Source organism: Mycteria americana, chromosome 2 (assembly GCF_035582795.1).
Source record: "Mycteria americana isolate JAX WOST 10 ecotype Jacksonville Zoo and Gardens chromosome 2, USCA_MyAme_1.0, whole genome shotgun sequence".
NCBI lineage: Eukaryota > Metazoa > Chordata > Aves > Ciconiiformes > Ciconiidae > Mycteria > Mycteria americana.
Genome location: NC_134366.1, coordinates 59,337,533 through 59,352,994, shown reverse-complemented (window position 1 = coordinate 59,352,994; position 15,462 = coordinate 59,337,533). Strand labels below are relative to the sequence as shown.

Sequence of the window (15,462 nt, the reverse complement as noted above, 5' to 3'; positions counted from 1 at the left end):
CTTCATTTCCACTGTCATGATGTTCTTTTACCAGCTAATTCCATGAGATACTCCAGCATACGCTTCACCTAAAGCAGATAAATAGTTGCAAACCACAAAGTTTGGTCAAAAAAATGGGTAAAGTTTATTTCTGGCTAAAATAGGGAGTATGAGGGATGTAAGGATTTGCTACATGTTGGGCTGTGTTGGAAATAAAGGATACTAGTAATGAACAGTATGTAAAGGGTTACGTTAATGTTGAATTTTGTTGTGAATAACCCATTTCTCCTTGTTTTAAAAGCCTGGGATAAAATTTCATTTTGTGTTTAATTGAAGTAGGAGTCACTTCCTAACTGTTGGTGTCTAAAACTGAGAAATCTCACTTCCCCCTTTGCTACCCAGTGGAGGCACCCTCCAACTGAGGGGGATTTGACCTCTGAAGGTATCTGAGAGAAGACCAAAGTCGATGATAGATAGACGAATTGCTCTTCACAGTGCCTTTTTGTGATGCTTGAATTAAAATTAGATTTTATAGGGTTTTTAGCCTGAGACTTCTGTTGCCAGTGCACACTTTCTCTATCCTTGCATCTATCATTTATTCCTGTATAAACAGCTGTCACTGTTGAAAGGACTGGTCTGGGTTGTATGGTGTTTTGGGTTTTTTTGTTTGTTTGGTTGCTTTTTTTATGATTTGCTTGAAATGCTCTCTAAATTGGTATAAAAAGAAATGTTTAAGTGGCAAACAAAACTCGTGTAGTAGCATGTTTCTCAGCAACATGGACTCTCAAATATTTCTTTGACTTTGAGGGTTTCATAATGTTGTAAGCAACTGAAAACATCTTCTGCTATTAAAGATGGTACTATTTAAGGTTACATCAGCATAAGTATCAGAACATCTTTTTGAAAATTTATCTATTTGATCTGTTAAATTTTAGCTTAAAATGTATGGCTTAATTTTGGTGTGTAAATTCTTGTTCTAAAGATCAGGGAATCTGTAATTTAATAATACAGGAAAAGGTGTGTTTTGTGCGTGATATAATTCATAGAAAAGAAAAATTTTATTTTTTTTTAATGGTGAGTAATCTCACTAATGCTGTGGCCTCATACCTGAATTTTAAAATGAGGAACACTAAAGATAGTTTCATATTAGGGAAAAGAAAGGAACATAGTGTGTACTCCACTACATTATCTCCTGCCTAAACTGAATATTTTAAAATGCTAGAAAACAGACTTGCATTAATCCCCTTTTGGTTAAATGCATCTCTGTAGTGAATGCTGAGTTTCTTTGTAAGAGTTTTATCAATTGAACCCTTTGGCCTGATGGGTGTGAAAGATCTGCAGGAGTGACTGTATAAACAGATGTTTATAAAATGTGAATTTGCCACTCTGCTTGTCAGATTTTGCACTGTACACTGCTATAACAAAATCTTCTCCACTAAAAGTAAACCTAAGCAAGTAGTTTACTGGTGTGGAAATATGGGCTTTCTATTAGCGTAAACAACAGCAAGTCTTCAGCTCTGAATTTCTGGGGGGTTTTATGAGTTCTTCAAACTACATATTGTGTTTTCCATGAACCTGTGAATGTTTTATGAAGGTGGTGGTCTAAGAAGGGAAACAGGTATTGAATTTAAATGCATTACTTTAAAATTTGTCAGTCTTTCATAAAGGAGGAATTTCAAGTTTTTAAATGCTTTTCAATAGTTTGCTTTACACAACAGCATTATTCTTAATTTACTTGTGAATACATGAATAGTGACCTATGAATAATAGGTGATAACCAGTTATTCAAAGAGGAATAAAAATATTAAATAACAAAACTCACCTAAGATGCTTCAGTTCTTGTCTTTTAAGCATGCAAGCTTTACTAGTGATCAACCAAATTATTTGATTTGATGAGCTGCAGGCATTCTGACAGCAGGCCAGGTCCCTTTATTTCCTCTTCATTTCTGAATGTTTATCAAGGGAAGTTTCTAAAGCGCTATCCTACTGATGTACTTAAAAAAGAAAATTATGTTCCTGGGATATATTTTATTTGACACCATAAATGGGCTGCATGGGTCTGCCTGTTCTGTTGCAGTTTTCTGTTGTTCACTGTGGTAAACTGAAACCATTCCGTTATTCTTGGAATGCTTGTTGTGCTCTCTTGTAATTTCTTTCCATTTCTGTGTGTTTCAACAGGGGAAAGTCTTCCAGAACTATCACTTTTGAGCAGTTTAAGGAAGCTCTTCAAGAACTCTCCAAGAAGCGATTTAAAGACAAGAGTGATGAAGAAGCAGTTCAAGAAATATATAAACTAATTGAAGGAAAAGCCCCGATTATATCTGGAGTAACGGTATGTTACTGATCTAATGGCTGCGTTGTTCTAGCTGTCCTTTGTTCTACTGCAGTGTTCTTATATTCACCTGCTTCCCTTTACAATCCACAAATCCAAGCGTTGTGCCTCTGCGGGCCTGAAGGCAACAAATATTCACCTGCTTCCCTTTACAATCCACAAATCCAAGCATTGTGCCTCTGCGGGCCTGAAGGCAACAACCGTGCTGAGCTGAGTGGGAGCAAAGATGATGCAACAGCTGAGTATTGCGCTACTGTGTATTCCTGTGTGGCACTGTCATTGCTTCTGCTAGGAATTGTAGTACCACCTACCAGCGCAGTCAGGAAAATTCAAGGAGAGCTCTTGTGTGTGGTTAGAACATAGAAACGTTCATGAAGAGTGGTGTATCCAAATCAAAAAGAGTAGAAGGGAATAAAATTTAGAACCTCATTAAACTGTTCTAAGATATTGTGTGAAATACCAAAAAGACTAAGCAAAGACATCTTAAAAAAACATTTAATACACCATGTGAATCCCAGAACACTGGAAAGCTAGGAATAATTATCATGTGGTCTGGTCTTTGTTTTTTGTTTGTTCCTAGTCTGTCAGAACTATAATGTTCTTTCTTTTTCTTTCTTTTTTTAAATATTGGCATTAAGCTTTATATATGAAAAGGAAGTTGTAAAGCCTTGTGTACATAAGTTTGGTTGTCCTTTTAAATGCTCAGGTTAGGCAAGCTTTTACCCTGTAGTTTAGGAGATACTGGAGTGTTTACCATCAGCTTGAATAGTCCTGTCAATTTAGTTCATCTGCTTAGAATTTGTGATCCTGCTGAATTTTGGCTGTAGAGTTGTGATTGAAAATCTAATTGTAAACAATCCTTCGAGAAATTGGTTCTGCACAAATGAACAGTGGAAATGTCAAATGGAGAGATGTCTTTTGAGTTGTACAATTTGTCAGATTTTTACAAGATTTTATTTTATTACTCTTGTACTCTCATTTGAAACAAGTGGTAGTGTTGATACAGACTTAAAATAATGAACCTTTCTTTTTGTGCTTAACTCATTTTAGTGAGTTTGAATAACTTGCGCATCTCTCCGGGGATTCTCCCTTTGAATTGTGCACATTCTTGCAGGCCTCACTCCTGATTCCATTTTCAGCATTTCAGCAGTCAGATATTGAAATTATCAATGGCTGCTAATAAGGAAACAGCCTCTTTCTGCGTAGGTGACAGGGTGATGAGAGAGCTTTGCAGATGCAGGGTAGTATGTAGGTGCTGCAGAGGTATAAGAACGTGCCAGCAGCAGGGGCAGAGGAATGGAGGGGGAATAATACGAGCCAGCAGTGTGGGGCTTGCCTGTACTCCTATTGTACGTGCAGTCCTGGGGAGAATTGGAGAAGAAGTGAAGAAATAATGGGAGAGCGAGGGGATCACAATATTCTCTCCTGCTTGCTGCCAAAGTAAGGAGCAGGAGGCAGAGCTTAAAGGGAGGGACATTGCAGGCTGGGAGTGTGTGGGGGAAAAAAACCCAAATTTTGTATTTGTTTTATCATGCTAATTTAGTTCCCAGGTGGTAAAAATCACCCAAACACTTGGATATTAAAGGCATTAAAATAAGTAAATACATGGCCACTCTCCCCCCCAGCAACCTGGGAATGCAGATATGAAATCTATATACAAGCATCCTAATGCTTTGTTTACTTTGGGAAGTCAATGTCCTAGAAATTTTAAGCTGGACTGCTTTCTATATGATTAGAGTTATATGAAGCTTTTCTTAAACTGTTCTAGGATAACTCAGTCATGCCATGTAGTGTGTGCCCTGCTCTGTATAGCTCTGCTGTAGGTCATGTAGATTTGGTTCAGGTTTCAGCCAGAAAACTTTAATGTGACTACTGACACATTAATCTAAACATATTAGGGAGGGAGTTAAATGCATGATTAAGTGAAGCTTGTGGATAAGTATACTTCAGCAGCATTTGGAGATTTTTCTGTCTTAACTTCTTATGTTTTGTGCTCTCTGTTTGGGGGGGGCAGGCCAGGGCAATATGTCTGTACTGAATGACAGCCTGGGGAAACCACTGCTTCAACAGGATGGTTGGAAAGTTTACTTTCCCATGAGACAATGAAGATTTGAGTGTATGTTATGATAGAATATTTTTTTCTTTTTCTGTTTGTTTTTTCTTCTCCTTCAGAATGTTGTAGAATTAGGAAAATCCCTGCTTGTGGTTTATGTGGTTGAGAAGGCTCAGCAGCCAGACATTGAAACTGAGTGAAATTTTGGGCTGCTTTCTAATCTGCAACAGGAGGTGTATGGTTGGCTTGGTCGCACAGGAAGAAAAACAACAGGCAAGTGATAGGGGTTAATTAAGCCATAGCTTTATTAGCTCATTTGGTAGTGATCTGGCAATAGAATATACAGTACAGGTCATATATCTTTGACAGTTTACAATCAGACATGTAAATGATGTCTAGGGCCTTTTGGTTGCCCTCACTCCTACACAAAGGCTACAAGAGTGAGACTGAGGTTCGTTCTTTTCCTGTACAAAAAGCTGTGTGCTGTAACTATGTTGAATGCATTTCTACACCTCCTGTGGAACAGATACGTGCTTTGGTCATTGCTGGCTCTTAAAATGAAACCAGTTGAATCTCAGTGTATATTCAACAGGGTCCCTGAAATAGAAATGTAGAATAACTTCAATTAGAAGGGACCTGTGATGATTTCATTCAACCTTCTGCTCACAGGAGGGCTAACTTCAAAGCTAGATTAGGTTGCTCAGGGCCCAGTCCAGTCAAATTTGCTGTGAGGGTGGTGTGGGTGGCAGAACAGTACAGCAGTGACAGCACTTTAAAAGCTAGGTAATGGGTACTCAGGGTGATGGTGATGTGGGCAGGATTGTATTCTCACAAAAAAGGACCTGTTGGGGAAAGAGCAAGGAAGCCAGAGTGCAGCCCACAGAGCGCGGCAGATGAGACGTAGCAGTTGTTGCAGCAGGAATGCAAAGAGGCTCAGAAATTCCACTCAAGACTATGTGGGTCTGCTTGAAGACTGTACAATGGTGGTCTCAACATGCTACAGGACATACTGTCCAGCACATGGATATCCATTAAGATGCAGTAGTAGTCCACAGGGCTACCATTAACACATCAGAGTCCTTGGCTCCAGAGGGAGGAGCCCTCTATACAGGTCCTGTGCTGCAGAGTGCTCCTCCTTCTCCCTGGAGTTCAGGGCAGTGGTGGCCTCTCTTGTGGGAGATGTGCTGTGGTCAAGGCCCTGAGGTTCCAGATTAAGGGGGAAGATGAAGAGGAGACTGACATGGTATTTGTCAAAAACCCAAGCTACACAAGGTGAGGAAGGAGTGACAGCTGGAGACCAAGTGGACAGAGACTATCAAGATGGAGAAGGCTGGAAGTGTGTGACTTCTGGCAACAAGAAGAAGTCGCAGATCTGTTCCACCTACGGATCTCCACTTTCAGAATAGGTATAGTACTCTGGGCACTGGTGAGGATCAACAAGACCCATCAGAGTCAGCTGAGCCTGAACTGAGTGTCACACAAAAGGTGAAAAAATTAGTGATAGTGTCACCCAACGCTACCTGATGCTATGGGGATAGGCAGGTTCTTTTTAAGGATCCTTGGTAGAGTGAGAACTGGCCACAGGTTTGTAGTTATAATTAGAGCTTTATTATTATAAAAAGATTTTAGTAATCGGCGTAGCTTATAGTTACACAGAATTTCTAGCAATTAGGATAGCTTTCCTATTACCTAAAATTGCAGTTACCTATACATTTCAGTCACCTGGACCCTCTGCAGATCAGGTCAAATTCTTAATAATCAGCATGCAATAGAATAGTCATAATCTGGACTCTGACTTTAAAAAGTACGAGTCACTCAATCCTCAGAACAACAACAACGATGGAGGGGGTGTCATGGAGCGGGTGTCACGATACTCTAGCCCACAGTGAGGGTGCTCCCTCTTTCCTCTTTTATCATGGTGTGAGCGTCCCCTGTATCACACCAGGAAGCACAAAAGCCTTAGCAGTCTGTCTGCTGTTGGATCAGCTTCAAAAACCTTTTGGATAAGCTGATGTATGTATACCTCTCAGTCTGGGGGTTTGGTCTATACAATTTCCATAAGTTAGTGGATTCTGAACAGGTTGCCAGACAATCAGTATGCAAGAATTTTGGCTGCAGGAGACAGCAAGCTGCAGGTGATAATGGCTGCATAATGATCTTTATCTCTTCCTGTCCATTGTGTCCTGCCTACGTGTTGCCCTTGCTTTGACCTGCTCCTGGCGCTGCTCACAGCATACATCAGGCCTTAGCATGAGCTGTGTGTTAGCCAAAATCTGAGCAAGAGTCAAGTGAACAGTCACAGGAGGCACCCCTGACCACCAAGGGATCATGGCTTTTGCCATCCAGAATATCTCATGTGCTGTTACGCTTCCCTGTTCCATAACGGGTGTCACCATACCCTTGCAACAGTGCTGCACCAGGTGTCAGAAGCAATGGGTACCAGTCACAGACAGTTACTGGAGATTCCTCTTGTGGACGGTCGAGGCATTCTGACTCCACCTGATGTCTCAAGAGTTTTGTTGTTTGGTAGGTGCCAGGATCTGGGATTGTTGCAGATGCACTGCCAAGGTTTGTCCAGCCTTCTACCATGGACCTCTTCCTCCTCTTCCTTGAGGGTACCAACAGTACTGCTCCAGAGGCAACCAGGAGAATATCAGGACAGACTACAGAAGTCTGGGGGTGAGACGGAAGGGCATGGAGCTCTCGTCTTGCCTTTCCAATCCTTACAGGGAGAAGGGAAGCTTGGGTAGGAGTGGACTACGCCTGGCTGTATGGCTTGTGTTGCAGACAGGGCTTTGGCTTCTGTAACCAGAGGAATGAGGGCTAGTAAGCAGGAATGGAATAAATCTAACAAAGTGGAGCAAGAGTGTCTTTGTAAACTAGGCTTGCTAATCTACTGAGAAGAGTGTTAAACTGGGCATGGAAGGTTACCATAACCTGAAGAGGAAAGGTCATAAGGGGCAGAGCAGATGTGTCTAGGTGACAAGCTTGACAAGAGGCTCTCACCCTTCTGTAAATGCAGCAGGACTGGGGGCCCATCTCAAATGCCTGTACACAAAAGTACATAGCATGGGGAACAAGCAGGACAAATTAGTTGCAGAGGTATGACCTCACTGGGATTATGCAGGTGTGGTGGGACAGCTCTCCTGACTAAAGTGCTGCAATGGATGGATAGAGGCTTTTCAGGAAATACAGTGGGGAATATGAGGAAGAGGGATTTTGGCCTATGTAAAGGCTTAGCTTGACTGCATCGAAGCTTTGCCTTGGGGCAGGTGATGAGCAAGTAGAGAACCTGCAGGTAAGAAGCAGAGTACAGACCAGCATAGATGATGTAGCAGGAATCTACTACAGGCCTACTGATGAAGAAGAGGAGATAAAACTTTTAAGCAGCTGGAAAAAAACCTTGTAATCCCAGGCCTTGGTACTCATGGATGACATTAACCAGGCTAAAATGACTGGAAGTAAGCAATCCATAAGATTTCTAAAATGAATTAAAAAAAATTGTTAAGGTGGATGATCAATGATTTAAGGAGATACTCTGGACCTATTATTCACAATCAAAAGGAAGAACTAGTTAAAGATCTAAGAGCTGGGACAGCCTTGGCTGCAGGAACCAGGTGACTGTAAAGTTTAAGATCCTGAGAGGAGTGTGCAAGATGAACAACAGAATTACAAACCTGGACTTCAGAAGGGCAGATCTTGGCCTGTTGAGTTTCCCACAGGAAACTGCCCCGGAGGGCAGAGGGGCCCAGGAGAGCTCGTTGATCTTCAAGATAGCTTCCTCAGAGCACAAGAATGGTCCATTCCCATGTGCAGGAAGTCGAGCAAGCATGGCAACAGGCCAGCATGGGTGAACATGGAGCTTCTGACGGAGCTCAAACACGAAAAGGAAGTACACAGGAGGTGGAAGCCGGGAGAGGCTATGTGGGAGGAGTATAACCCATGCATGGAGGAACGGAGTGAAGAAAGCCAAAGTTCAGCTGGAGTTGAGACTAGCGAGGGAGGTGAAGGACAACATGAGAGGTTTCTGTAAGTACACTGGTGGCAAAAGCGTTGGCCGACTGCTTGGTGTGGCAGGGGACCTAGTGACAAGGGACATGGAAAAGGCAGAGATACCTAATGCCTTTTTTTGTGTCCCTTTTCAACTGGTAGGGCTTGCTGTCAAGGTTCCCAGATCCCTGAGCCTGCTAGCAGAGTCTGTGGCCGTGAAGCAGTACCCACAGTAAAGGAAGACAGAGTTAAGAATCACTTGAGCCAATTAGACGTACACGAGTCCATGGGACCAGGTCGGATGCATCCAAGGGTGCTGAAGGAGCTGGGCAATGTCATTGCAAAGCTGCTCCCTATCATCTTCAAACAGCCATGGCAGCTGGGGAAGGTTCCCAGTGACTGGAAGAGGCAAACATCACACACATCCTCAAGAAGGGCAAGGAGGAGGATCCAGGTAACTACAGGCCAGTCAGCATAACCTCAGTCCCTGTGGAGATTGCGAAGCAAATCGTCTTGGAAGCCCTTTCTCCACACACAAAGGACAAGAAGGTGATTTGAGCAGCCAGCGTGGACTTGCCAAGGGCAAGTCATGCCTGATTGACCTCATTGCTTTCTATGATGAAATGACTGGCACTGTGCGCAAAGGGGTGTAGTATACCTTGATTATGGCAAGGCCTTGTCCCCAGTTGCATCATCACCAAATTGGTGAGGTATGGGCTGGATAGTGGGCCCGACAGTCTAGGAAGCAGCTCTGGAGGTTGTGGTGGACAACCAGTTGAACGTGAGTCAGCAGCAGTCCTTGCAGTGAGTGAGTCGCGGCAGCAAGGAAGGGTAGCCGCATCCTGGGCTGCATGAGTAAATGTGTAGCCAGCAGGTCTGGGGGAGTGATCCTTCCCTTCTGTTTTGCGCTAGTGAGACTGTATCTGGAGTGCTGTGCCCAGTCTGGGGCTCCCCTGTGCAAGAGAGAGAGTGATACACTGGAACAAGCCCAGTGCAGGGCCACCAAGGTGGTCAGGGGGCTGATTATGGTATATGATGACTGTGGCAGGAAAAAATATAAATGTTTCTTTACGTTCCTGTGTAGACAATAGAAATTAACTTGCTGTTCTGAAGTTAGAGCAGAAATTTTATAGGAACAAAGAGTGTGTGCATGTGTGTATGTTGTTTGACTCCTCAAATAAGGACACAAGCTAGAAATCATCCATCTCGTAAAGAAGATTAATAATGTAAAATAATTACAACATAGATGTTGTAATTAAGCTATATTTAATCTGCCTATGTGTGTAAAGCTCCTAAAAGAATTAAGATGTGGTCTGCTTAGGATGTGATGCTGGTAAATGGAAGCATGCTGCCTTTTAATGCAGTTTTTCATCTTCCTTCAACTTAAAAAAAAACCCAAACCAAACCCAAAACCCAAAACAAAACAATGGGTTGACTTGGGAGACCCCAGTTCTTGTGTTCTTCCCATTATCTAGAAGCTTGAGAGGACTATTTTACAACTGAATCGGAACAAATGTCATTAAAGACTGGTTGTAACATTAAGTTGAAGAAGGATTCACCAACACCCCAGCTTAAAAAAAAAAAAGTGGGTCTGTACTATCTTCCCTATTTTGTTTCATCTTCACCAGCAATAGGAATGTAAAATTCTTCCTCAGAGAAGTGTTGGCCTGTTGTTTTAAATCCCTTTTGTGGAAGGCCATGTTAATCAGGCTGCTAGATCCCATGATTTGTAGTTGCTTGGAGTCTTGAAATGCTTGGGAGCTGGAGTCTGGGGCTAATATTACAGAGGAGGAAAAGAAAGGGCCACTTGTAAATGCTAAGTGTGCAACACCTGATCTGCCCCTTAAGGCTGGGCACTACATAGTCTTATCTTGATGGAGTTAGATCTGGGCCAGGCAGGTTTAACTTATTAATTTGAAATTGTTCCTGGAAGTGATGTCACATACAAGGCACCTTTTGGTCTAGCTCTAGCCGGACTACTCGTTGGTGAGAAGTTTTAGGTGCTATATATGGAGTTAGGACCTGCAGTGTTAAAACACCCAAGTGGTGTTACTGGAAACCATGCCTTTGAAAGTCATCACCCTGATTAATTAAAATGGAAATGGTGTTGCTTACTACTTTCTGGCTTTATTGAAGCGGAGTTGCTTATCATTTTCTTTTGTGTGTGTGTGTGTGTGTGTATCTGTGTGCGTGCTAAACCGAAGAAACATGAACGAAATCCAAATTTTTCCTTGAAGCTTGATCTCTGTTCCTGACCTTCTGCAGGTTTTTTAATGCATACGCATGTATTCCTGTGAATTAAAAACAACAACAAAAAAATCACTTTGGTATGGAGTCCTGGTATAATCTCCCCAAAAGGGAAAAGTTTCCCTTTGAGAATTTTTTGTCCCATTTCATAGTCAGTTTTAGGTTCTCATTCTGTACAAAGGCTCTGGATGTTACCAGCAAATAAATAATTTTAAAAGCCTTGGTAAGTCTGCTAATGTTGGTGCTGATTCTGAAGGCTCCCAGAACATTTTAATTACATAAACAAATCTCTATGGCAACGTTTTCTAGGAAGAAATGCTGTTAGATACTAAAGTTTTATGGTTGAAGGAGCAAATACAGAAAGTCATTCAGTTTCAGTGAGGGATTGAGGAAGGATGATTACAGTTGACAGAGTGTAGCCAGGAATACCATGGCTAAAACGTATACCCTTCTGGTAAGGAGTAATATTAGCCCCTTGCTTACTGCCCATGACTAGCATTTTCAGTAGTGCGAGCACTCCCAGCACGCTGCTGGTTTTCTACACAGAAGCACTGAGTGAGTGGTTATTTTGAAGAGCAGCACGGTATCCTGAATAGCCAGCACCAATTTTTGCAGCATCAGAGTGTTAACATCATTGATTTAATTTAGCACGTGAGTTGATAAAAGATGATCGGTTTTTTTTAAAAAAAAAAAAAAAAAAAAAAGGTGGGGGGAGTAATGCTCTCAGTCTGCCATTTTGTTAGGTAATGTTTGCCTCCAATACTTCGTTTGATCCACTGGTTATTAAAAAGACACAATACCTAAGGCAGGAAGGGAACGTTTCTGTACTATCTGGACATTCATAATTCAGGCAAAAAAAACCCCAGAAAACCATACTGCAGTGTTTTGCATCAAGCCAGTAAGTTTCTGCTTAAGCTGTGGAACAGCTTTAAATGAAACCTGAATCTTTGTCAGTGATGGCAAGCAGTGGAAAATATCTTTGGGCAAGTTGTTTCAGTGGAGACAGGAGTTAATGGTAAAAGCCATTGCACTTCATGTCTGTTTTGAATGGATGCTATTCCTGAAGTCCAGTAGCTTTTCTTGCTGCGTTGACTTCCCAGTAAGTGGTTCTGGAGGTCCTTTTTGGGAATGGTGCCACGTTCTGTGCAAAGCCGCACGGCGCACAGCTAACAAGACAAGAGCTTGCCACGGACTGTGCTAGCTGCAGAAATGGAAGCAATGCAGCTGCAACTGTGTGGTGCTGCACTGATCTGATTGTCCAGCCTGTTGCATTGTGCCGGGTGAATGTTCCAGCTTTCTTGGCATTAGCTTGGTGTTTTAAACTGCGTGCTTCATAAAAAGGATGGTAATGAGTGCTGACAGAAAACGAAGAACACGAGCTTAGCAGCACAGAATTGTCTTCCTTCTTCTTTGCCTCAACTTTGTTCTGGAAGGAAGAGTCCTGAACATGTGGGGAATCTTTTAGTCTTACACTGTTACCCTATTTTCATGATTGTGGCACAAGCTTCGTAGGCTGCTTCTAAGCCTTTGACACCAAAGTTGAGATAGGTGTCCTGTTGAGTCCATAAAATTCATGCCGACTTAACTGCATTGATGTATATTTCTCTGCCGCGAACAGGCCAAGCCAGTACAACAGGATGGCTTTCAGTGGATGTATTTTTCTTGAGCAAACTGCTGTATTCTTCTGCAGTAGTGTTGACAGAATGTATGTTCTTGATTTCTGTGCTCTCATTTCCTTTTTACTGTAGTTCCTTTCAGTTTCATAAGGATTGATAGTACATTTTTGAATCTTACTGTAATTCTCAAAACTGATGAAACTGAATGTTCTACTTGCTCTGTAAACTGCTCTTAGATTGAGCTGTTATCTTGAGGTAGAAGGCAAAATCTGCCCGAGTTTGCAGAGGTTTTTTCATTCCTCCTTTCATAAGACAGGAGGGGGGAGGCATGTGGCACTGTTGTTAAGGGTTTCAGGCTTTAAAAAGACTCTATAGCTTTCACTTCCTGTCTTTGGTATGAGGGCTGTTTCAGACAGACAGAAGTTGGAACATGAGTAATTTGGATGAGATGTTGGATTTTTTGTTTTGGTTTGTTTTTTTTTTTTTTTTACCCTGGGTGTGGTCAAGTTGCCCAGAGAGGCTGTGGAACCTCCATCTTTGGAGGTGTTCAGGACTTGCCTAGAGAAGTTTCTGTGCAAGCTCATTTCAGCCTTGCTGTGAGCAGGGGTTTATGCTAGATAAGGACTCATATGCAAAGGTTCCTTCCAACCTAAATTGTTCTGTGACTTTATGATTTTAAGTTTTGATAATCTCCAGGGACAGAGAATCCCCAGTCTCTCTAGGTAAGCTGGTTTTGTGCTTGACCAACCACAGCGGTGAAGAACTTTTTCCCATGTATCTAGTTGGAATTTCCCATCTTCCAAATCGTGTTCATTATCTTTTGGTTTGGTTTTTTGTGTTTTGATGTGGGTTTTTTTGGGGGGGGTGGTGTGGGGTGGTGTGGTTTTTTTGAGTCTGAATAAACACCCTTCTGTCATCTTCGCCTCATATGCCACAGGCTCCAGGCTCCTTGCTGTCTTAGCAGCACTTCTCAAAACACTGACACAAAGTGCAAAAAATACTGAATTGCTAACAAAAAAATGCATGATAACTTTAAATTAGCAAATCTACTGATCTAAATAAAATTTCTTTTTATTTCCCATAACTGCTTCTGAGACTGTGGCCTGTTCTGATCTTCTCAGTGAGGTTTTGGTGTGAGAAGAGTTTCAACTGAAAGAGGTGGGAGGCATACATACCTTTCCTGACTCATCTGAGATGTTTCCATGAACTTGGAGGTCATGTGACCACATCTTCGTTGAAACTGACAGTGAAGGAGCAACAGCTATTTTTATAAGATTTTTTTAAGACTGGGGGGAGCACAACAGTCCAACAAAATATCAGTAAAAATACAAGCTTGGTAAATGAACAGGTCTTTTGTCAGTCATCTCCTCGTTTGATAGAGGCAAAGACACTGAAATTATAGCTGCTGGCTTGTGTTAATAGAAATAACTAAGTGAAGGGGAGAATGGTCAGTCTTGGAGAACAGAAGTCTTGACATTTTTGGAAAGTAACTTTGGTTGATTCATTTGGCGTTCTGAAATGAGGTTATACAGTGATTATATTTGATTCTGTTGTGCTAAGTAAAACTTTTGTCTTAAAGAGAAAGTTAAAAAAAAATTTTAAGTTCACATGCATCTTCTGTTAATGCAAACTTTGTGGTTAACTGTATGTGCAAATAAGAGAAGGAAAATGGACTCGCAGAAAGGAGAGGAAGAGGTTGGGTCCAAGTATTTATTGCCTTTAGAAAAATGTAACTAGAGAGATTATGTAACTTACTCCAGATAGTATACAGTTCAAGCAGAATTGCTGTATGACAAGACAGAATCATTTGTCTGTGATTCATTGTGAAAAAGAAGGGAGTGTTGATTTGCTAAGATGGAAATTGTCCTCATCCAGCCCTTTGTACTGTTCACTATATTTCTTCCTACATTTTTCCTCACTGATGAGGGACGGTCAGCTCCCCCCACCCCTCCTTTTTTTTTTATTTGCCTCCCAATGCCCATGTGCAATTAGTAATGAACAGCTGGGTTGCACAGAAGAATGAGCTCCCAGCTACGCTTTTAATTGTTTTTGCCCTTTGCTCAATTGCCAGCTTAGTCTCTGTAGTTGGTTTTGTTGTTTGTAAACAGAAACAGCATTTTGATAAAAACAAGTTGGGTGCACATTTGGTTCATAAAGGCAGTTCACTGAAAATAAGTCATCAGCTCATAGAGGAATCTTTATGAATAAACTTGTCACCTTAGGACACTGAAGGTGATGGGACAGCTAATCCTAGAAATCATTTCCAGGCACATGAAGGACAAGAAAGTCACCAAAGGGAAGTCATGCTTTACCAACTTGATAAACTTGACAATGAAATGACTGGCCCGGTAGATGAGGGAAGAGCAGTGGACAGTGTCTACATGGACTTCAGTAAGGCTTTTGACGTGATCTCCCATATAAGAGTCTCATAGCTACTCAAGCTGTTGCTGTAGGGGCTGGATGAGCAGGCAGCGAGGTGGATTGAAAACTGGCTGAATGGCTGAGTCCTGAGGGTGGTGATCAGTGACACAAAGTCTAGTTGGAGGCCAGTAACTAGTGATGTACCTCAGAGCAGGCATACTCGCTCCAGTCCTGTTTAACATCTTCATTAGTGATCTGCACAGTGGGGCAGAGTGTTCCCTCAGCAAGTTTTCTGATGACACAAAGTTGGGAGGAGTGGCTGATAGGTCATACAGATGCTGCCATCCAGAGGGACCTGGAGGGGCTGGAGAATGAGCTGACAGGAACCTTGTGAAGCTCAATGAAGGAAAGTGCAAAGTCTTGCACCTGGCAAGGAACAACCCCATGCATCAGTATACGCAGCTGGAAAGCAGCTTGGGAAAAGGACCTGGGGATCCTGGTGGACACCAAGTTGAACATGAGCCAGCAATGTGCCCTTGCCACATGGAAGGCTACTGGTATCCTGGGCCATGTTAGGCAAAGTATTGCCAAGCGGACCAAAGGAGGTGCTCCTTCCCCTCTGCTCAGCACTGGTGAGGTCACATCTGGAGTGCTGTGTTCAGCTCTGGGCTCCCCAGTAGAAGACTGATATGGAGCTGCTGGAGAGAGCCCAGTGAGGAGCCATGAAGATGACTAAGGGACTGGAGTATCTCTCCTATGAAGAAAGGCTGAGAGAGCTGGTGCTGTTTAGCCTGGAGAAGGGAAGGCTCAAGCAGGAATCTCATCCATGTATATAAATACCTGAAGGGAGGGTGCAAAGAGGATGGAGCCAGGCTCTTTTCATT

The 15,462-nt window shown here is 42.3% G+C and overlaps 1 protein-coding gene across 1 annotated transcript in view; it reads left to right on the top strand.

Annotated features, from left to right (window-relative positions):
* TPPP (tubulin polymerization promoting protein) overlaps nucleotides 1-15,462 on the top strand; it is an 87,101-nt gene that overhangs the window by 44,455 nt on the left and 27,184 nt on the right. The window contains exon 3 of the mRNA XM_075493595.1: nucleotides 2,158-2,311. Coding sequence (XP_075349710.1) covers nucleotides 2,158-2,311 — 154 coding nt within the window. The remainder of the gene's footprint in view (nucleotides 1-2,157; nucleotides 2,312-15,462) is intronic.